Here is a 22,907-nt window from a genome sequence, read left to right on the forward strand (position 1 = left end):
CGCGCTGATTGGTCGCCGGGCATCATGTGTTATTCTACCACATCACAGCCCCGGGATGGCGAGTGCGGACACCGCTGGTATGGCGCCGGCACCGGAGGCGAGTACAGGCTTTATTATTTTATCGGGCCCGAACATTTAGTTTAAAGAAGGAATTGTCCTAGTAGTGGAAAACCCCTTTAAAACTTTTGAAGAGCCCAGATGAAAAATCTAACGCAAAAAAACAAATGTCCTGATCCTTATGGGGTTAATATGATTCTGAGCAGTGACACCCAACTCCACCTATGATACATGTACAGTATCCTCAGGTCACAGCTACATCCGCCCTCCATTACTCCCCTCACGCTGCTTCTTACCCTCTTCAGCTTCTCAATTTGTCGGCTGCGAACAGCGGTGTTATCAATGGCGAGGACTTCCACCGTCTCCTCCTTCTCCAGCTGGTACTTATTCACGCCGACGATCACTTCTGAACCTGCAGATGTAATTGCGTAACTAAATCATTGATTGTTCCGCGGATGCTTTAGTCGTAACGTGCTTCCTGGTTCACAAGTAGAATGTCAGACTGACACTGGCAGCACTATATGTGCTAGAACACCCAATACTGATCCATGTTGTGCAAATCTTTGGTGTCTAAGGTGTACTTTCACTCCGAGATCCTCGAGTTTTAAACAAAAACTTTATCCTTCCTAGGACCACCCCTCAATGCCTGCGATTATTCATCCAGGTCACACCGATGTAGGAGAGCTGGTAGTTACCAGACTTGTAATACAATACTGCCACCTGCTGGTCAGAGTTAGCAAATGCATAACGTCCTTTACAGCCCAGTGCTACATTGCAAACTTGGGTGACCAATAAGAGATAATGTGATGAACAATGGGGCCTGATAAAGCCATAGACCAGGTGACTCTGGGACTACGTGGCTGAGATTTGGGTAAGATATTAGCCCAAGTTGAAAGCAGATGGATTCACAGATTGGGCACCATGACCCCACAGGGCTTGAAGGAGAACTTGGGATTCGCCTCTTTCCTCTAAACGGATCTTTCGTTTTCTCCCTTTTCCTTTATCTTTTTAGGGGTTGGGTAGGGTCTCCCTTTGGGAGTTCTTTTACTTATGTTTTGGTTGCAATTCATCTTGTCTTTATTTAGACCTATGTGGAGGATTGTACGGTTTTCCATGCTCCGGTTAGGATGACGAACCTTACATACATGATGCTCTATGAAAGAAGAACGCCCAGGACGTCTGAGAAGTGGATCTGCCGTCTTCATTTCCCCTTCATATACCCCATATCTCCATTCCTGGACTCGGTTAGAAGATTGGGACCCTACACTTAAGTTACCTGTATTATGAAGACCCTTGAGAAGTCTAAACACAGTTTGGTGTCCTGCACCTTTCGCTTCACGACCACTCATCTTTTTTAACCCACATTTTACCCTTACAGTATACTATATACTAACTTTTATGTTTGTTTTTTCAAATTTTTCATTATATATATATATATAATATATATATATATATATATATATATATATATATATATATATATATATATATATATATATATATATATATATCTTTTTCAGTCCTTCACTTTTTATACATTGAATCGCTGCTATGCACTTTCATTTGGGGTAATAATAACTTCTCATATACTTTTTCTTTGAACATACTATTACGTTATACTTATTTTTATATTCTTGTTATTTGAAGGATTATATTGGTCACATTTATTTTGGTTGAGCCATGACGATCCCTATACAGGTCACTTTTTTTAAAGGTTTTACACCAATTCCTATATATGGCCTCTGTCACAAAATATTCATTATTTCCCATCTCTGGCCGCCCGGTGTTCTGTCTTCATCCAGGCATCCACGCCATCGTTGCCTCCCCTTTCTTCACCGCGACTTTATCCTTGGTCCCGAACGGTGGGCATGCACTCCCCTCCTCCCTCACAAACTTCCGGAATCACTCCCCTTCCAGATTGCTCGTGTTCCAGCGTGTGTTCCAGACAGCGCATTACTGGATGTGACGTTACTACGAGGGAGCAGAGGGAGCTTCATGCACCATTATTAATTGGTGGTCCAATCGGATGCTCCAATTTAGCCACACCTTTCTCTTTCCTAACATTGGTGCCAGCTTACTTAAAACCCATGGGTCAATTCTTCTAAACACGCCCCTAGAAGAAGCTGGATGCAAAACGCGCGTCGGGGTGAGGTCTTACTACGGCTGTGCTCTAAATCACTACCCTGGTAATATGTCTCGCTTACATCTACGCATACCTGCATGTTATTATAGCCTTTACTTTGTTAAGTAGTAAGCACATTGTACGCACTTCTATTCCGTTTAGGTCAGTTGACCTGGAGCTTAGCTATTATGCCATCTCATCATTTTTGTGCAATTGATTTCATTATTATAGGAAATTGTAGCACAGCCCTGTGTTCCCCCTGCTTAGGGTGCTCTAGTTTGTGTCACATTATCTCTTATTGTTCACCTTGATTTTTTAACATGTATTAATAAACTATTACTATTTAAATTAATTTTTTGGATTTCTTCATTCGAAACTGTGATAATCTCATATGAAGTGCCAGCGACTATTCACTATCTGGACACCTTGTGGATTATTAGGTGAGGGATATTTGTTGTTTTTTTTTATTTTTGCTTTTTTACAGGAGACGAGGGCTTCCATGAAATGGGTGTTAGGGGAGTATAACTGTTTGTTATTTAAAAAAAAAAAAAAAAAAAGAGTAAAAGTGCCAGAATTGGCGCATCTAATAGATGTGCCTTTTCTGGGAGGCTGCAGGCTGCTGTTTTTAGTCTGGTGTGGTGGGGGCAATATCCAGAATACCAGACCCCCAGCTGTCTTCTTTAGCAAGGCTGGTTGTCAAAAATGAGGGAGACTCGACACGGTTTTTTTTTTTATTATTTATTTTAAAAAAAATTTAAGAAAAAGCAGCGTGAGGACCCGTCTAGCCTTGATTACCAACCTTGCTGAAGCTGAGAGTTGCGGCCCCCAGCTGTGAGTTTTATCTGGCTGGTTATCAAAAATACAGGGGATTCCTGCTGTTTTTCTTTGTTTCCTGACCGGGGGTAAACTCATTACCTCTCATCACAGCTGCGGCCTCACGCTGTCACTTGACAGCGTAGGAACCGCGGCTGTCTGACCAGCAGTAATGAATTACCGCCGATCAGCAGCGGTGTTTGCCGTGCCGTGATGCACATGACCCATGGGCCCACATTCAAGAGAATGGGGTTCGGGTATGGGTTCTGTCCTGGACCGAACCTAAGCTTTTTTTTAAGAAAAATATTCATCTCCAATGGGAACAGTGATGATGATGATGATGAATCTAAAACGCTGCGGAATATGATGGTGATCTATAACTAAAATAAAAGAAAGCCGTATAAAAGTACAGACACTTGTTTATGCCCCTTTCTACGGAGACGCAATGATAAAGACATCGCCAATTTGTGCTGTTACGGCACAACACCCATAGACCCTGACGGGTATCAGGACCACGCCGCCGTGTTATCTCTCACCTGAATCAATCCTGGCTTGTCTCCGGGCCGCACACTCCTCTATCCGCAGCTTTGGGATTCCCTCGGCCACGGCTCGGGCCATTCCACCCATCTCTTCTATCTCATTAATGAGCTGATGTAGGACAGCAATGTGTGGAGAAGAGAAGACAAAGGGTTAAAGCTGCTGACCGACCAACTATATTAGAGCTGGTCTGATATAATACCGTCATATAGCGCCCAAATGATGTACAGTGACTGCAGTGCACCTCCATAGAACAGTCCCCAAATAATAAAGCTATACAGCACTTGTGGGGGGGGAATTTAAAGTAGTAAAAATGGGTGAAGGGAACGTCACCGGAGGCCGCTATTGATATTTGATGGTAGAATTTAAATGGCGGTATGTGTGCTGATGGCTTCCATGGCAGCCTGAAGCCACCGTCACTGCTATCTCTGTACTCCCCTGAGGCCCAGCCGGAGAGGGGATCATTAGTTGTCCTGTAGGACGCAATACTCTAATATAGAAGCATATGGTACACGCGAATAAACGAGAGCATGACCAAGTCCAATAGGAAACCTTAAAAAAAAAAAATGCAAAAAAAAAAAAAAGGTTTAAAAACTTTTCTCAATACGAAATGAAAAAAAAAAATGTATTATTGCCATATCTGTAACAGGTCGAACTATGAAAAGTATACATTGATTCACCCACTTGGTAAAGAAAAAAAGTCAAAAAGGAAGAATTCTTATCCCTAGGTCAAAGCTTTAAAAAAAAAAAAAGAAAAAAACCTTATGTGCTGCCGAACGGAAAAATATCAAAAAGTTGAATCTTGGGAAAAGGAGAGAAAAAAAAAATTGAGAATGCAAAAATGGCTGCAGACGTAATGACTTAAAGGGGTATTCCCATTTCCAATCTGTAGAAGGTGTAATAATAATAATATTAGCAAATACCTCCAATTAGAAATGTAGGATAGTTTTCCTGATTAGCTGTGTCTCTTTCCTCATGTGCAGGACCTTAGGTATCCATGGTTACGACCACTAGCACCTAGCTGTCACTATATCAGTGGTCGTAACAATGGATAACGCTGCGGAGCAGGCTGAGGGAAGACCCGGCTCTGCTACATCTGCACACGCGCGCGCGTCCTCACCTTCAGAGCCGCCTGGTACACGTCCTCGGTGAGGCACTCCATCATGTGGGACCCCCCCCAGGGGTCTGCCACCTTGGGGATCCCGGACTCCTCCTGAATGATAATCTGGGTGTTCCGGGCGATCCGCGCGCTCTTCACGGTGGGCAGACCTAAGGCCTCATCAAACGAGTTAGTGTGGAGCGACTGCGTGCCCCCGAACACTGCGGCCATGGCTTCAATCACGGTGCGGATGACGTTGTTGTACGGGTCCTGCCGATGTATGACAATCATGTCACCAGACACACAAAGGCATCCTAGTAAGAATATTTTATTGTCTGGTGTCTGCAGGCCCCGTGCAAAGCTATGTGTAGGCATGGCAACAGACTGTTACTAAGCAGACATATAGGTCTGCAGTGGAGCTGTGGACCCCGAACAAGAGCTCTGTATTTCAGACTAGTTACATCTATGTTCATGCAATCATTATGCAGAACAGCTCTGTCTCCCATCAGTGTCTACATGTGACGCTCCGAGTATTCCAGGGTCCTCACCTGTTCTGTAAGTGACCACCCAGACGTCTGGCAGTGCGCGCGCAGCAACAGAGACTTCTTGTCCTTGGGATGGAAGTTCTTCTCAATAAGATGGGCCCACAGCCTACGGCCTGCTCGCATTTTTGCAATTTCCATATAGAAATTCATCCCAATGCCCCAAAAGAAGGACAACCTGAGCGGGTGCAAAGCACAAAATCAAAGATGCAAAAAGTACACTAAGAATCCGGTATTATACCCCAGAGCTGCACTCACTATTCTGCTGGTGCAGTCACTGTGTACATACATTACATTACTGATCCTGGGTTACATCCTGTATTATACCCCAGAGCTGCACTCACTATTCTGCTGGTGCAGTCACTGTGTACATACATTACATTACTGATCCTGGGTTACCTCCTGTATTATACCCCAGAGCTGCACTCACTATTCTGCTGGTGCAGTCAGTGTGTACATACATTACATTACTGATCCTGAGTTACATCCTGTATTATACCCCAGAGCTGCACTCACTATTCTGCTGGTGCAGTCACTGTGTACATACATTACATTACTGATCCTGAGTTACATCCTGTATTATACCCCAGAGCTGCACTCACTATTCTGCTGGTGCAGTCACTGTGTACATACATTACATTACTGATCCTGAGTTACATCCTGTATTATACTCCAGAGCTGCGCTCACTATTCTGCTGGTGCAGTCACTGTGTACATACATTACATTACTGATCCTGAGTTACATCCTGTATTATACTCCAGAGCTGCACTCACTATTCTGCTGGTGCAGTCACTGTGTACATACATTACATTACTGATCCTGAGTTACCTCCTGTATTATACCCCAGAGCTGCACTCACTATTCTGCTGGTGCAGTCACTGTGTACATACATTACATTACTGATCCTGAGTTACATCCTGTATTATACCCCAGAGCCGCACTCACTATTCTGCTGGTGCAGTCACTGTGTACATACATTACATTACTGATCCTGAGTTACTTCCTGTATTATACCCCAGAGCTGCACTCACTATTCTGCTGGTGCAGTCACTGTGTACATACATTACATTACTGATCCTGAGTTACATCCTGTATTATACTCCAGAGCTGCGCTCACTATTCTGCTGGTGCAGTCACTGTGTACATACATTATTGATCCTGAGTTACATCCTGTATTATACTCCAGAGCTGCACTCACTATTCTGCTGGTGCAGTCACTGTGTACGTACATTACATTACTGATCCTGTACTGATCCCGAGTTACATCCTGTATTATACTCCAGAGCTGCACTCACTATTCTGCTGGTGCAGTCACTGTGTACATACATTACATTACTGATCCCGAGTTACATCCTGTATTATACCCCAGAACTGCGCTCACTATTCTGCTGGTGCAGTCACTGTGTACATACATTACATTACTGATCCTGAGTTACATCCTGTATTATACTCCAGAGCTGCGCTCACTATTCTGCTGGTGCAGTCACTGTGTACGTACATTACATTACTGATCTTGTACTGATCCTGAGTTACATCCTGTATTATACCCCAGAGCTGCACTCACTATTCTGCTGGTGCAGTCACTGTGTACATACATTACATTACTGATCCCGAGTTACATCCTGTATTATTCTCCAGAGCTGCACTCACTATTCTGCTGGTGCAGTCACTGTGTACATACATTACATTACTGATCCTGAGTTACATCCTGTATTATACCCCAGAGCTGCACTCACTATTCTGCTGGTGCAGTCACTGTGTACATACATTACATTACAGATCCTGAGTTACATCCTGTATTATACTCCAGAGCTGCGCTCACTATTCTGCTGGTGCAGTCACTGTGTACATACATTACATTACTGATCCTGAGTTACATCCTGTATTATACTCCAGAGCTGCACTCACTATTCTGCTGGTGCAGTCACTGTGTACATACATTACATTACTGATCCTGAGTTACATCCTGTATTATACCCCAGAGCTGCACTCACTATTCTGCTGGTGGAGTTGCTGTGTACATTACTGATCCTGAGTTACATCCTGTATTATACTCCAGAGCTGCACTCACTATTCTGCTGGTGCAGTCACTGTGTACATACAGTATTGATCCTGAGTTACATTCTGTATTATACCCCAGAGCTGCACTCACTGTTCTGCACTAGCATTACATGAAGTCACAGTTCTCACCTGGGTGCAAACTCGTCGATGGTGAGCCCGGCTGTCAGTCCTGTCCGGCAGTACTCCAGCCCATCTGCTACGGTGTAGGCCAGCTCCAGAACAGCGTCGGCTCCGGCTTCCTGCATGTGATAGCCGCTGATGGAGATGGAGTTGAATTTGGGCATGTGCTGGGGAGATAGACCGGGGGTGAGACTGTGAGGAGCAGTGATGAGATGTGGCCTAATCTGAGCCAGGAGCCGCACTTATTTCTGCAGATACTGAGGAGGAGACATGCAGCCTGCTAGGTGATAGCAGACCCCAGGGACAGCGACATGGTGGTCACCGGGCGAGCGCTAGGCCTGGAGGGAGAAGGGGCCGCACTAATGCTGCTGGGGGATGTGTGCTCCAGCCTCTGCCCCGCGTTATAGGGTCAGGTAGTAGAAGACCTCCTTATCACAGCACAAACATCGCCCCCGTATCATGGAGGTCGCTTGTGGGACTTATGGACAGTGCGGCTGAACAGAACACCCTCATGCTTGGTGTGCTGGAATTTAAAGGGGTTTTCCATCTTTAGAAAAGTGCACCCCAAAAGTGATATCACAAGCAATACTCCCCCAAACCCCACTGATGCTCCGATTTCCGTGTTTTGACAGCAGTGGTGACATCACGTTGGCAGCTCACATCAACGCTGCAGCCAATCACAGAACTCAACAGAGCTCCACTATGCATCCATCTCCACTACGCTCTACGAGCCCCTCACCACTATGCGCCCCTCACCACTATGCGCACCTCTCCACTACACTCCACTATGCGCCCCTCTCCACTATGCTCTACTACGTGCCCCTCTCCACTATGCTCTACTACGTGCCCCTCTCCACTACGCGCCCCTCTCCACTACGCTCTACTACGTGCCCCTCTCCACTACGTGCCCCTCTCCACTACGTGCCCCTCTCCACTACGCGCCCCTCTCCACTACGCGCCCCTCTCCACTACGCGCCCCTCTCCACTACGCGCCCCTCTCCACTACGCGCCCCTCTCCACTACGCGCCCCTCTCCACTAAGCGCCCCTCACCACATTTTTAAAAAAACTGGTAACTTTGGCTTAAAAACTACGAAAGTCGACAAATTTGTTCACTGCTGGCTGTGATTAAATGTTGCAATAGTTCGTATGTCAGAAAACTGGAGAAAGCTTCTTGATGATCGGATCTAAGGGCAGGTGCCGACAACCGAATTATCGATCCTAGTGCAATCTGACAAAACATCACACTCGGACCAATGTTTCTCTATGGGCCGTGCATATGTACAATTTTTTTCTTTAGACAGCACCAGAGTAAAAAAGAAATTGATGCATGCCAGAGTTGGATCTGATTCGGCTATGCAAGTCAATAAGAGCGTGGAAACCATCTGACTGCACTTAGGTGACATATGAGTGCAGTACGATTTCCACGGACTTACACAATGGAAAAGATGTAGACATTTTTTTCTGATGGTCAGGAAACCTGTGTTCGGGCCATTCCCTATGAAGTCAGTGAAACACGACCATGTGTATGCAGCCTTACCGGCACGTAAGCGGAGCAGAAGACCGGGGTCTGGACTGCAGCCGAGATAATCACCGGGAGTGCAGGCTATGGATTCCTCACCTGAGATGTGTACTGGAAGATATCGGCGATGATTTTCATGGACGGCCCTGGAGGGAATATATAGGTGTTCCTGACCATAAACTCCTTCAAGATGTCATTCTGGATGGTCCCGGTCAGCTTCTCCTGAGGACAGCCCTGCTCCTGCCCTGTGACTACAAACATAGCCAGGATGGGGATGACGGCGCCATTCATGGTCATGGACACGGACATCTTCTCCAGAGGGATGCCATCAAAAAGCATCTTGGTGTCTTCTACTGTGTCGATGGCCACCCCGGCCATGCCCACATCTCCGTGAACTCTAGGGTTGTCAGAGTCGTATCCTCGGTGGGTGGCCAGGTCAAAAGCCACGGACAACCCCTGCTGACCGGCTGCGAGAAAATCAAGGGAACCAAGAGACTCGTGAGTGAAACTTGGAACAGAGCCTCAGACCCTCACAGCTATACAATCCCTTGGCTGTGTTCACACATCGCTTTTATGCTGCTGCCAAAACCCGAACTCTTGGCAGTAAAAAAGCAGAAGACAAAAAGCAGGTTTTGCTGCAGTTTTTGGAGCGTTTTTCAGGATCTCAAAGTTGAGCTTTGCTTCCACCAGACAAGAATGAGTAATACAAAGTGTCAGGCCACTAGTATAAGACGTAAGTTACACCAGAACATTTTTTGGGAAAAAAATTGTTCAAATTATTTAGGTGGAAAAGATTTCTAAAATTTGAAAAAAGTGACTATTCTGAACGAAGAAAAGTTCATGAAAAAAACAAAACAATTTCAAGTGTAAAAAGAAGGGAAGAGGGGAGCTGAATTGGCCAGGCATTGTTTACCTAACACATTAGTAGGGCATTGAGCTGGTCTGGCTTTATTTACGTCTGCACATTGGCAGGGCATTGAGCTGATAAGTATTTGTTAACTTTTACACAAGGGTAGGGCATTGTTCACCTTTACACATTGGTAGGGCATTGTTTACTTTTACATATTGGTAGGGCATTGAGAAGGCCGGGCATTGTTCACCTTTACACATTGGTAGGGCATTGCTTACTTATACATATTGGTAGGGCATTTAGTTGGTAGGGCATTGTTTACTTTTACACATTGGTAGGGCATTGAGAAGGCCGGGCATTGTTCACCTTTACACATTGGTAGGGCATTGTTTACTTTTACATATTGGTAGGGCATTGAGAAGGCCGGGCATTGTTCACCTTTACACATTGGTAGGGCATTGCTTACTTATACATATTGGTAGGGCATTTAGTTGGTAGGGCATTGTTTACTTTTACACATTGGTAGGACATTGAGAAGGCCGGGCATTGTTCACCTTTACACATTGGTAGGGCATTGTTTACTTTTACATATTGGTAGGGCATTTCGTTGGTAGGGCATTGCTTATTTTTACACATTGGTAGGGCATTGCTTACTTTTACACATTGGTAGGGCATTGTTTACTTTTACACATTGGTAGGGCATTTAGTTGGTAGAGCATTGTTTACTTAACACATTGGTAGGGCATTGAGTAGGTCAGGTAGTGCTCATTTTTACACAATTGGTAGGGCATTGAGTTGTTGTGGGCACTGTTCACTTTTACACATATCACTAATTTAATCAAACTATACTAATACTAACACCCATGGACATATGAAGATATCAAGACATTTTGGATTAAACTTGGGGGAAAAAATGCAAAAATAAATGGGTTTCATATCCTGCTGTACCTGCATTTTTTTCATCAAAAACTGATAGCAGCATTTTTACCACTTGCTCATTGTGTTCTATGAGTGAAAAAAACACTTCAAAACACTGAAAGAATTGAGTTTCAAAAAACACAGCAGTTTTCCAATTCAGTCAGGAAAAATAAACCAAGTGTGTGCATGAGATTTCTGAAATTTTAATAGCTTTTGCTAGTACTGTAAAAAGCAGCTTTTAATTTCCATAAAAAAAGCAACATGTGAACCTAGCCTAAAACAGGTTTTATAAGAAAAAATAGGGATTTTTGTGTACTCACCGTAAAATCCTTTTTTCCGAGCCATTCATTGGGGGACACAGACCGTGGGTGTATGCTGCTGCCACTAGGAGGCTGACACTAAGTGATACAAAGAAAGCTAGCTCCTCCCTTGCAGTATACATCCTCCTGCTGGCTCTCAGCTAACCAGTTCGGTGCAAAAGCAGTAGGAGATCAATAACAACGTAAGCATGTCATATCATATATGAGAGTATAGCATATCAGATTGAGCTTACGGAATGTCATATTATATATGAGATTATAGCATGTCAAATTATAAAACAAGCATAAGCTAATACCAGGGTGGGAGCTGTGTCTCCCAATGAATGGCTCGGAGAAAAGGATTTTACGGTGAGCACACAAAAATCCCTATTTCCCCTTCGCCTCATTGGGGGACACAGACCGTGGGACGTCCCAAAGCAGTCCCTGGGTGGGAACAACATCAGATCAGGCCCTGTGTAACCGCTACTTACAAGTGCGCCACTGCGGCCTGCAGAGTCCGCCTGCCCAGACTCACATCTGTGGAAGTGTGGGGATTATAGTGCTTCAAGAATGCATGCGGACTGAACGAATCCGCAAGCTTGCAGGCGTACTTTGCCCACGCCTGGTACCTAGAATCCTTGGAGTTAGGCTGACATCTAGCATGGAAGGACTCCAGGATGGTGAAAAGAATCCACCATGCTATCATGGCCGATGAAACGGCTAAACCCTTCCTGAAAACATCAGGAAGCCTTCCTCTTACCGTCAGGAAGCCCAAATAAAGTGTCCAACCTTTGGAAGGACGCCGTCCTCGATACGTACCTACTCAGAGCACTCACTTCGTCCAGAATATGGGGAACTCATTACATTTTGTGGACTGGTGCCGAAAGAGATGAGGGAAGAGCTATGCCCTCGTAACAGTGGTAATACAATGCCACCTTGGTAACAAGGGATGGGGATGGCCTGAGGACAACCTTGCCTTGACGGTAATAAGGGAAAAACATCTGAAAGAGCAAGGAGCTAGCTCCAAAGACTTGTCAGAGTGAGGATATCGCAGAGAAAAAAGGGGCGAACTTCCATGATAGTAAAGTCTGCCCGGATGAAAAGGAGTGTGCTGTAAGACTCCTAGGACCATTAAGGTCCCAATGATCTAACGGCATGCGATAGGGAAGAACTACATGTGAACACTCTCTGTGAGAAAGTCCCTACTTGCAGTTTTGCTGCAATAAGGCGGGAAGATACTAGCTCTGCAAACAAAAACTGACGTGGTCAGTGCGGATCTCGGAGGATCACTGGGGCCCATTCTGCATCCAAAAGGCTCTTGGAAGTAGAGGAAGGGGAGTTATGGAAACTGGTACCAAGTCAGAACCAGAGCATGCAGGGCGATGGCTCTTGGATCTCGAGGCCGAACCACGAACTCGAGTACATTGGCATTCAGTCTGGACGCCGTCCAATCTACAACTGGAGAGCTCCGGTGAAGGCAGATCTGATGGAAGACCTCGGGATGAAGTTCCCACTGACTTGAGGCGGAACCCTGACGGCTGAATTTGTTTGCCGTCCAGAGTTTTATTCCTGGGATATATACTGCGGAGATCACCGAATGATAGGTACCTCGGTCATGGAGCCTGACCGTGAGTACCTGCTAGATGATTGACATATGGCACCGCTGTGGCATCATTATCCAATTGAATTCGGATAGGGAGACCGGCCAGAAGGCAGTGGACCTGCTGTAGGACTACCATTCGGATGTCCAGAGCAATGATAGGGAGAAGAAGAATGGCATTGGTAGTTACTAATAACCATTGAACCGGGAGAAAGGCTCTGGATGAAGATGGAGCTCAGAGACTATCGTCTGAAAGTCTGTCAGACTTGCTCAAAACGAGCAGAGTGAAGGAAACCACTTCCATTGTAGTCACCATTTTTCCTCAGAACCCTCCTAGCAAATCGAATGAAGAGGGAATGAGTAATCAAGTGCGCGAGCTTCTTGTTGCAGGGCCGTGACCTTGTCACGAGGGGGAATTACCATGCTTCTGGATGTGTGCAGGATCATCCTCATAAAGGATATCTGCTGGGCTGGAAATGAGGAGAACTTGTCTAAGTTTAGCTGCCAGCCCAGGTGGGAGGGTATCGCAAGTGATATAGACGACTCATTGTAGTCCTGGAAGGGTGGCTAGACAGTCGACCAAACAGGGCAGGACGAGCACGCCTCAAGGATGCGAGAGAAACATGACATTCGTCATGACCCTTGCGAACACTCGGTGCGGAAGCAAGGCCGAAGGACAAGGTTGTGACTTGAAAAAGCTGTTCACGAATGGAAAAGCGAAGGAATTTTTGAAGAAGGTAAGCATCCCGAATGTCGATGGATGCTGGAAACTGCACCTTTTTCTGTTGAAGTAATGGCTGAGCGGAGGAACTCCATCCGAAGAAGGAGGACCATGTCAAAGGTTGTTAGAAGTTTGAGGTCCAGGGACGGTGTTACTGTTCGTTCCCCTTCTTGGAACCAAGATCGCTTAGATCTTGTCAGTCTCCCGCTCAAAAGATTTGATTGGCCAGTTGTTACTGGTGTGAATCAAGGTAGTTAACGTCTCCAGCCAGGAGACCATTGCTCTAGCAATCCATGCGGCGGCTAGGGAGCGTAGAGCGCTGAACCCAAAGCCGCAAGACGGAATGAACCAGATTTGCTATCTGACAGTCCGTGGTATTTTTAACTGATGATACATCGGGCGGGTATACTGGTAGGTCTACCACAGGAGATTCTACCCGGTTAATCTGCCCATTGGCAGAAAGCAGGCTGCATCCAGCAGGTCATAGTCTCTTGCCATTGCCGCTCTCTTTTGACTGTGCAGAGATAAAAATTAGGAACCCTCGATCCATCAACCTCTTACCAGGGAAGTGGAGAGGAATTGTCCGGCTTCTTGCATCATCCGCTAAATAGTGGTGATGCAGAGGGGGGTGCTCGTATGCCAAAAAGGGTGCCTCTGTACATCCACAGAGTTCAGGTCTCCGGGTGGACAGGACAGGTTGTCTGGCGTTAGGCCTGGGTGCAGAGAGGAAACATGGAGGCGACACTCCGTGTGCTCATCTGTTGATAGTGTGGGGAGATCGGTGCCCTTTAAAAGGACACGTCGCCCTTAAAAATCAGGCCAGGCATGGCATCCCACGTAGAGGCTTGTGTCCAGTGAATCGCTTATCCGGACTGAATGGCAAATGCGCTACAAGGGAGTTTAGTCACCTTATGAGGGACACTGTGTAGTCTAGAGGAGAGCCAGAGTCTTCGTCAATGTACCGAGATTAGTTACTCTTCTCTGAAGCTCTGGCAAGTTCAGTCAATATCCGATCCATATTCAGAGCCTTGTTGTCATCAAATCATTGGTGAGGGAGCAGGAAACGAAAACTTCCGTTTTCTAGATGCCTGTACGTTTCTAGAATACTTGCGGCCCCTGCTAGCCGACGGCTCCCATGTAGGGTAGGGACCATGTATATCGGTCCTGCGAGCACCCCGAGCCACAGAGTGTACACGGAGGGATTCAATCTCTTGGTCAGAGAAACGTGGATTGCGGTCAGTGACAAAGTCCACTGAGGGGAACTAGGTACTCTGGGATAAGCTGGGGTCGGCGGCGGAGGGCTCCTTGGATTGATCATGCGCCCGTAAGACCAGAGAATACTGGTCATGCCCCTTAAGAACAGGGATGCACCTTTAAGATCAGGGAATACTGGTCTTGCCCTTTAAGACCAGGGATGCGCCTTTAAGACCACGGAATACTGCTCATGCGCCTTTAAGACCAGGGAATACTGCTCATGCGCCTTTAAGACCAGGGAATACTGCTCATGCACCTTTAAGACCAGGGAATACTGCTCATGCGCCTTTAAGACCAGGGAATACTGCTCATGCGCCTTTAAGACCAGGGAATACTGCTCATGCGCCTTTAAGACCAGGGAATACTGCTCATGCGCCTTTAAGACCAGGGAATACTGCTCATGCGCCTTTAAGACCAGGGAATACTGCTCATGCGCCTTTAAGACCAGGGAATACTGCTCATGCGCCTTTAAGACCAGGGAATACTGGTCATGCGCCTTTAAGACCAGGGAATACTGGTCATGCGCCTTTAAGACCAGGGAATACTGGTCATGCGCCTTTAAGACCAGGGAATACTGGTCATGCGCCTTTAAGACCAGGGAATACTGGTCATGCGCCTTTAAGACCAGGGAATACTGGTCATGCGCCTTTAAGACCAAGGAATACTGGTCAGGTCAGGTACTGATGTAGAGTCGATGTGCCCCTTTAATGCAGAAACCATCGTCCCAGCGTGGGCCGGCCAGGTGGACCAAGATGGCCAATGGGAGTTGCAGAGTTGATAAAAATCTCGCAGAGAGTGAGAAGCGCCAAGTCGGGGGCGGAGACACGGACACAATGTTGAATAGGCCCAAGCCGAGGCCTAAATTTCTGTAGCCAGCAGGTGACACCATTCGAAGAAGTGAGGGGCGTTCCAGGCGAGAAGCGCCAGAAAAGCGGGCGGAGCTGCCTTAGGGCGCCATAGTGCAGGCGAGGCTTCCGGGATGCGGCCTACACATCGGCCAAAGCCGGGGGCTAAATTTTTGCAGCCGGCCGGAGCCGTTACCTCAGAGAGGTGGGCCACAGGGAAGTGGCTGAGGCTGCCTGTCAGCATGTGAATATCCCACTGAAGATGGATCCACTCACCATTGGTGCGCGTCCCGGCATGGAGCCGCCGCGGATGTGGGTTTCAGCGCTGTTCTGTGCAGCGTGGACGGTGCAGGGATAAGCCTCAATCCATCATCCGTTTGTTAGGGAGGTGGAGAGGACCCGTCCGCCTCCTTGTGCCATCCGCTTTCACAGTGGTGGGACAGTGGGGGCTGCTCGGACGCCATAGAGAGGGGCCTCTGTACATCCACGGAGTTCAGTCCGGGTGGACAGGGCCAGTTGTCCGGCATTAGGCCTGGCTCCAGGAGAGGATACATGGAGGCGACACTCCGTGTGGTCGCCTGCTGCTGGTGTGGGGAGATCGGGACCATGAAAGGAACCGTCGCCCCTGAAGTGAGCTCAGGCATGGCTTCCCACGTCGCAGGAGAGGGTACGGGGAGGTATACTCGCCGTGCTCGCCTGTTGATGGTTCAGGGGAGATCGGAACCTTGAAAGGAACCGTCGCCCCCTTCACTCCGTTAATTAAAAAATAAAAATTTACAGAAAAGTAAAATAAAAACATTGTCTGAACCAGACCCGTGTGCCTCCTACAGACACTAAGCAAGAACTGGTTATATGAGAGCCAGCAGGAGGGTGTATACTGCAGGGGAGGAGCCGAGAGCCAGCAGGAGGTGTATACTGCAGGGGAGGAGCCGAGAGCCAGCAGGAGGGCGTATACTGCAGGGGAGGAGCTGAGAGCCAGCAGGAGGGTGTATACTGCAGGGGAGGAGCCGAGAGCCAGCAGGAGAGTGTATACTGCAGGGGAGGAGCTGAGAGCCAGCAGGAGGGTGTATACTGCAGGGGAGGAGCCGAGAGCCAGCAGGAGGGCGTATACTGCAGGGGAGGAGCTGAGAGCCAGCAGGAGAGTGTATACTGCAGGGGAGGAGCCGAGAGCCAGCAGGAGGGTGTATACTGCAGGGGAGGAGCCGAGAGCCAGCAGGAGGGTATATACTGCAGGGGAGGAGCCGAGAGCCAGCAGGAGGGTGTATACTGCAGGGGAGGAGCTGAGAGCCAGCAGGAGAGTGTATACTGCAGGGGAGGAGCTGAGAGCCAGCAGGAGGGTGTATACTGCAGGGGAGGAGCCGAGAGCCAGCAGGAGGGTGTATACTGCAGGGGAGGAGCTGAGAGCCAGCAGGAGGGTGTATACTGCAGGGGAGGAGCTGAGAGCCAGCAGGAGGGTGTATACTGCAGGGGAGGAGCCGAGAGCCAGCAGGAGGGTGTATACTGCAGGGGAGGAGCTGAGAGCCAGCAGGAGGGTGTATACTGCAGGGGAGGAGCTGAGAGCCAGCAGGAAGGTGTATACTGCAGGGGAGGAGCTGAGAGCCAGCAGGAGGGTGTATACTGCAGGGGAGGAGCTGAGAGCCAGCAGGAGGGTGTATACTGCAGGGGAGGAGCTGAGAGCCAGCAGGAAGGTGTATACTGCAGGGGAGGAGCTGAGAGCCAGCAGGAGGGTGTATACTGCAGGGGAGGAGCTGAGAGCCAGCAGGAGGGTGTATACTGCAGGGGAGGAGCTGAGAGCCAGCAGGAGGGTGTATACTGCAGGGGAGGAGCTGAGAGCCAGCAGGAGGGTGTATACTGCAGGGGAGGAGCTGAGAGCCAGCAGGAGGGTGTATACTGCAGGGGAGGAGCTGAGAGCCAGCAGGAGGGTGTATACTGCAGGGGAGGAGCCGAGAGCCAGCAGGAGGGTGTATACTGCAGGGGAGGAGCCGAGAGCCAGCAGGAGGGTGTATACTGCAGGGGAGGAGCCGAGAGCCAGCAGGAGGGCGTATACTGCGGGGGAGGAGCCGAGAGCCAGCAGGAGGGTGTATACTGCAGGGGAGGAGCTGAGAGCCAGCAGGAGGGCGTATACTGCAGGGGAGGAGCCGAGAGCCAGCAGGAGGTGTATACTGCAGGGGAGGAGCTGAGAGCCAGCAGGAGGGTGTATACTGCAGGGGAGGAGCTGAGAGCCAGCAGGAGGGTGTATACTGCAGGGGAGGAGCTGAGAGCCAGCAGGAAGGTGTATACTGCAGGGGAGGAGCTGAGAGCCAGCAGGAGGGTGTATACTGCAGGGGAGGAGCTGAGAGCCAGCAGGAGGGTGTATACTGCAGGGGAGGAGCTGAGAGCCAGCAGGAAGGTGTATACTGCAGGGGAGGAGCTGAGAGCCAGCAGGAGGGTGTATACTGCAGGGGAGGAGCTGAGAGCCAGCAGGAGGGTGTATACTGCAGGGGAGGAGCTGAGAGCCAGCAGGAGGGTGTATACTGCAGGGGAGGAGCTGAGAGCCAGCAGGAGGGTGTATACTGCAGGGGAGGAGCTGAGAGCCAGCAGGAGGGTGTATACTGCAGGGGAGTAGCTGAGAGCCAGCAGGAGGTGTATACTGCAGGGGAGGAGCCGAGAGCCAGCAGGTGTATACTGCAGGGGAGGAGCCGAGAGCCAGCAGGAGGGTGTATACTGCAGGGGAGGAGCTGAGAGCCAGCAGGAGGGTGTATACTGCAGGGGAGGAGCTGAGAGCCAGCAGGAGGGTGTATACTGCAGGGGAGGAGCTGAGAGCCAGCAGGAGGGTGTATACTGCAGGGGAGGAGCTGAGAGCCAGCAGGAGGTGTATACTGCAGGGGAGGAGCCGAGAGCCAGCAGGTGTATACTGCAGGGGAGGAGCCGAGAGCCAGCAGGAGGGTGTATACTGCAGGGGAGGAGCTGAGAGCCAGCAGGAGGTGTATACTGCAGGGGAGGAGCCGAGAGCCAGCAGGTGTATACTGCAGGGGAGGAGCCGAGAGCCAGCAGGAGGGTGTATACTGCAGGGGAGGAGCCGAGAGCCAGCAGGAGGGTGTATACTGCAGGGGAGGAGCTGAGAGCCAGCAGGAGGGTGTATACTGCAGGGGAGGAGCTGAGAGCCAGCAGGAGGGTGTATACTGCAGGGGAGGAGCTGAGAGCCAGCAGGAGGGTGTATACTGCAGGGGAGGAGCTGAGAGCCAGCAGGAGGGTGTATACTGCAGGGGAGGAGCAAATTTTTTTTGTATCACTTAGTGTCAGCCTCCTAGTGGCAGCAGCATAACACCCATGGTCTGTGTCCCCCAATGAGGCGAAGGAGAAAAAACATCTTTAGGCATCCATTGTACTTCCTGATATTTCTTGTACTGGAAAAAAAACAGTACTAGCGCTATCCATGTACGTGTGTCATCTGTCTGCACCATCAGTATGACATGTACTGGAATAGAATGCAGAATAGAAATGACAGATGTTTAGGTGTTTGATGTGCAAAGATAGATTGATTGATAGATAAATAAATGTCAGAGAGATATGCAATATGCATGTATTCTGCTAAAAAAATAAATGAAAAAAAATGGTGTGGGATCTCCCATTAGAATACACAGCTAAGGGAAAGCAGACAGCTAAGAAGTCGTCTGGTAAGGGGTCAATATCCATGGCAGTTCCCTGCTTATTAATAACAGCTCACAGCTGTCTGCTTTGCCTTTACTGGTTATTAAAAATGGGGACCCTTAAATAAAAATAATGACGTGGGGTCTCCCCTATTTTTTAATAACCAGCAAAGGCTAATCAGATAGCTGCGGTTTGATGTTAATAATTTGGGAAGGTCCATGGATATTGGCCCCTTCCCAGCCTAATACAATCAGCCGTCATTCGCCCCAGAAATGGCCCATCCTTTAGATGCGCCAATTCTGGCGCTTAGCCTCGGCTCTTCTCGATGCATGGTGCACAGGCAATCAGGGTTGTGGTTTTGGGGTTGATGTCAGCTGTAAGATGTCCGCTGATACCAAGCCCATGGGTTAATAATGGAGAGGTGTCTATCAGACATCCCCATGACTAACCCTGTATCAAAAGACTTTTGTATGTGTGTGTATATTTCTTTTGACTACGGGTGTAGTAATGGACGCCTCTTCATTACTAACCCCTGGGTTTGGTATCAGTGGACATTGCACAGCTGACATCAACCCCAAAACCATTACCCCGATTGACAAGGTACCAGGGAAACTAGAAAAATCCAAGGCTAAGCGCCAAAATTGGCACATCTAATGGATGCACCATCTCTGGAGCAGCTGCGGGCTGGTCTTATTAGCCTGGGAAGGGGCCAATATCCATGGACCTTCCCAGCCTATTAATATCAGCCCGCAACTGTCTACTAAGCATTTCCTGATTATTAAAAACAGGAGGGACCCACATCACTTTTTTTTTAGGGTGCCCTATTTTTAATAACCAGTAAAGACAAAGCAGACATCTGGGGGGAAATATTAATAGGCTGGTAAGGGTCATGGATATTGGTCCCTTCCCAGACTAATAGGCCCAGCTTACAGCTGTCTGCTTTCTCTTGACTGGTTATTAAAAATAAGGGACACCCCACAACATTTTTTTCATTTATTAGCTAATATATGTACAATTCACTACACGTGCAGTGCACGTATCAATGTACGTGCTGTCGGGAAAAAAAAGGACATGTCCAGGTGTGGGTCACACAGACATGTGCGCAGGCCAATAGATTTAAATGGGTCCACGTGTGTCTCCAGTACATGCGAAAATTGTCACCACACATACTGGAGACACCGATGTGTGAAAGGAGTCTTGGGTGGCAACATCTCCAGAGCCATAACTTACTTTTTCCGTCAGCACCGCCTGATCAAGGCTTGTGTTTTTCTACAGGACGCAGTCAGTTTTTCATTGCTACCATTCTGTGATCCAGGCGATTGAGGAATGAATATCATTTTCTATTTTGGGGGCTGGAAGCTCAGAGACGCAGCCAGTACGCTATTCTTTATCCCCCATCATTTACTATGCGATAACATTGGCAATTTAACTTTATTCCTCAGGAGCCCATCATGTTTTGGTCTTATGATTTTTGGGATAAGGAGGGCTACTTTATTGCCTTTGGCAGATGCTTATGGTTGACCTAGGGGGCCTTTATGGGGTCCCTGGCTGTCAAATTAAAGCATCATGGAGTACCGTGGCAAAATGATGAAATATCTTAGCTGGCCAACGTAAAGGCAGAATATGTTGGATGTTAAGAGGTTAATCTGCCATCCAATAATACAGAACGTCTGATAGTCCAGCGTTTTGTAAATCTCTCCTTACCCTTTATGTTGTCCCTATAGAACTTGTTGCTCTCCTCCACGGTGCTGAAGCCGGCGTACTGCCGGATGGTCCAGGGCCTGTGTGTGTACATGGTGGGGTACGGGCCTCGGGTGAACGGGCTGACCCCTGGAAGCTCCTCGGGGAGGTCCGTGGTGTCCCTCTTGGTGTACAGAGGCTTTATCACTATGCCCTCCGGTGTGTGCCATCTTAGGCTCTCCGGATCTTTGCCTTTTAGCTGCTTCTTGGCCAGGGCTGCCCATTCTGGATGTAAGGTTTGATGGCTCCGGGCAGAAGTGGGGCGACCGCTGCTCACAATGAGAGGACCAGGACAGATCCTTCTCCACAGCAGATGCCGCACTCTCACCCGCAGCATGATCGGAGAACCAGAAGTCACAGCAGGTGCAGCTGACAAAGGAAAACAGACGGTATCATTACACAGTGCTTAACGGGGCTGCCGGCCCTAAGATACAAGTCTGCAGTCACTGGGTCTGTCACTCTATGTGACCGCAGCCATCCTCTGACGAATCTCCAGTGCTGGCAGTGATGCGACCCTCCTAGTATAGCGTGCATGCGGTCACATGCCGACTAGACGTGCGCCGCCTCGCTGAAGGCAGGTGTATAGAACGATGCTGGAGGCGTCTGGTCAGCATGTGACCGCAAGTTTGCAGATCGTAGAATTGGGGTCACATGACCGGCAGCTACCGGTCCCAGAGAATGAGGATTCACAAGTCTGCAGTCACATAGGGTAACTGCAGACTAGGAGCCTAAGACAGGACCTGGAAAAAATGGGAAAAATTGCAAAAAAATTTAACATAAAAAATACTACTAATATTAAATAGTAATAAATATTAATAATAAATAGTAATAATAAATAATAATAATTTGCTCGTTTCGCCCTGATCTGTGACTTTCAGTCATTTGATGCCGCTGTGTGAGGACTTGTTTTTTGCGTGGCGGAATCATGTTTTTATTAGCTCCATTTCGGAGTACTAACAAGGTGCCGGCTCCACACAAACGCATTCTGCCGCCATTTTATGACACATTTTACTTGTACCATAAAACTGTATCTAGTCTACATCCACCTCTGTCCTTTATGTTATCGCTCCGGCACATACAAAATGAAAAATCAAAGAAACTCTGCAATTAATCTTCATTAAAAAAAAAAAAAAAATTATATATATATATATTTATATATATAAAATAATAATAAAAAATCTGCCGCTTGGTGTACACAGCTCCTATGCAGACCAATGTGTCTCCATGGTAACAGACTACAAACAACAAGGATTTCATCGCTGTATAATAACAGATTTCTTTTGCAGCAGTTTCTTCTTTACTTTCTAACTAAACATCTCACGGACGTGTATTAGAAAGCTGCAGAACTGTGAGCGTTCTCGGAAAAATGGAAAATCCCTTTAAAAATGTGAAAAACAGACGTGTCATCGGAAAGAAAGTGTTGACGCAAGAGCTTGCAATCACCCCGGTGTGGTCAGTAAATCCTGCGGTCAGTGACCCATATACACCTGTGACATGTCCTAGTCTGGAAAGGTACACACTTGTGCAATGCACGACCCCTGTGTCGCCCCCCTATGTCTGGACACACATATATAATGGGGTCTGGCGCTCACACTGTCCGGCCCCCTGTAATAAGGCACAGAGGACAACACTCTGCCATTCTCACCTTATGTCCTGGGAGCTGCACAACGTCAGGAAACTGGATAGAACTACAAATCCCGGCGTGCTCCACAGCAGATAATACGTCACTTCCGGTGTCCAGTTACTTGCGTCACCTCCCTGAGAACGAAGCCCGCTGATTGGGTTCCGTCTAAACACACTCACTCTTGGGTATACGTGTCATGTGACATGTCTGACTGTTGTTACTATGGCAGCCAGATGACTGATTCGTGCCTCAGTCATTAATATAGATGCAAATTATGTAAATTAATAGACGTCTTGTCAGTGCTAAGGAAAAAGTTCAGACTTGGCTCCTCCAGTGAATCCCTGCAAAATACTGTGCACAATATACTAATGGCCGCCATGGGGATTGGCACAATGTGGTATCCCAGTGTGTAGCGTGCTGCAATGTATACTAGTGAAGAAACCACATTTTTAGCATCATTTTTATTGCACTTTGCAGCATTATGTTACAATTCAATTATAACTTTTACACCACTTATCGTTTCCGTTTTTTTGTTTCCTATACTATAAAACGTG

General features: G+C 47.9%; 1 protein-coding gene across 1 annotated transcript in view; it reads right to left on the reverse strand.

Moving 5' to 3' along the window:
• The window catches only part of MMUT (methylmalonyl-CoA mutase), an 80,237-nt gene extending 57,784 nt beyond the window's left edge, over nucleotides 1-22,453 (reverse strand). Inside the window, exons 1-8 of the mRNA XM_069728229.1 lie at nucleotides 22,375-22,453; nucleotides 20,694-21,098; nucleotides 8,972-9,339; nucleotides 7,362-7,519; nucleotides 5,177-5,348; nucleotides 4,650-4,898; nucleotides 3,529-3,640; nucleotides 354-469 (exon numbers count right to left, since the gene is read on the reverse strand). Coding sequence (XP_069584330.1) covers nucleotides 354-469; nucleotides 3,529-3,640; nucleotides 4,650-4,898; nucleotides 5,177-5,348; nucleotides 7,362-7,519; nucleotides 8,972-9,339; nucleotides 20,694-21,066 — 1,548 coding nt within the window. The 5' untranslated portion in view covers nucleotides 21,067-21,098; nucleotides 22,375-22,453. The remainder of the gene's footprint in view (nucleotides 1-353; nucleotides 470-3,528; nucleotides 3,641-4,649; nucleotides 4,899-5,176; nucleotides 5,349-7,361; nucleotides 7,520-8,971; nucleotides 9,340-20,693; nucleotides 21,099-22,374) is intronic.
• Nucleotides 22,454-22,907: the final 454 nt, after the last annotated feature.

This window comes from Ranitomeya imitator, chromosome 5, assembly GCF_032444005.1.
Source record: "Ranitomeya imitator isolate aRanImi1 chromosome 5, aRanImi1.pri, whole genome shotgun sequence".
NCBI lineage: Eukaryota > Metazoa > Chordata > Amphibia > Anura > Dendrobatidae > Ranitomeya > Ranitomeya imitator.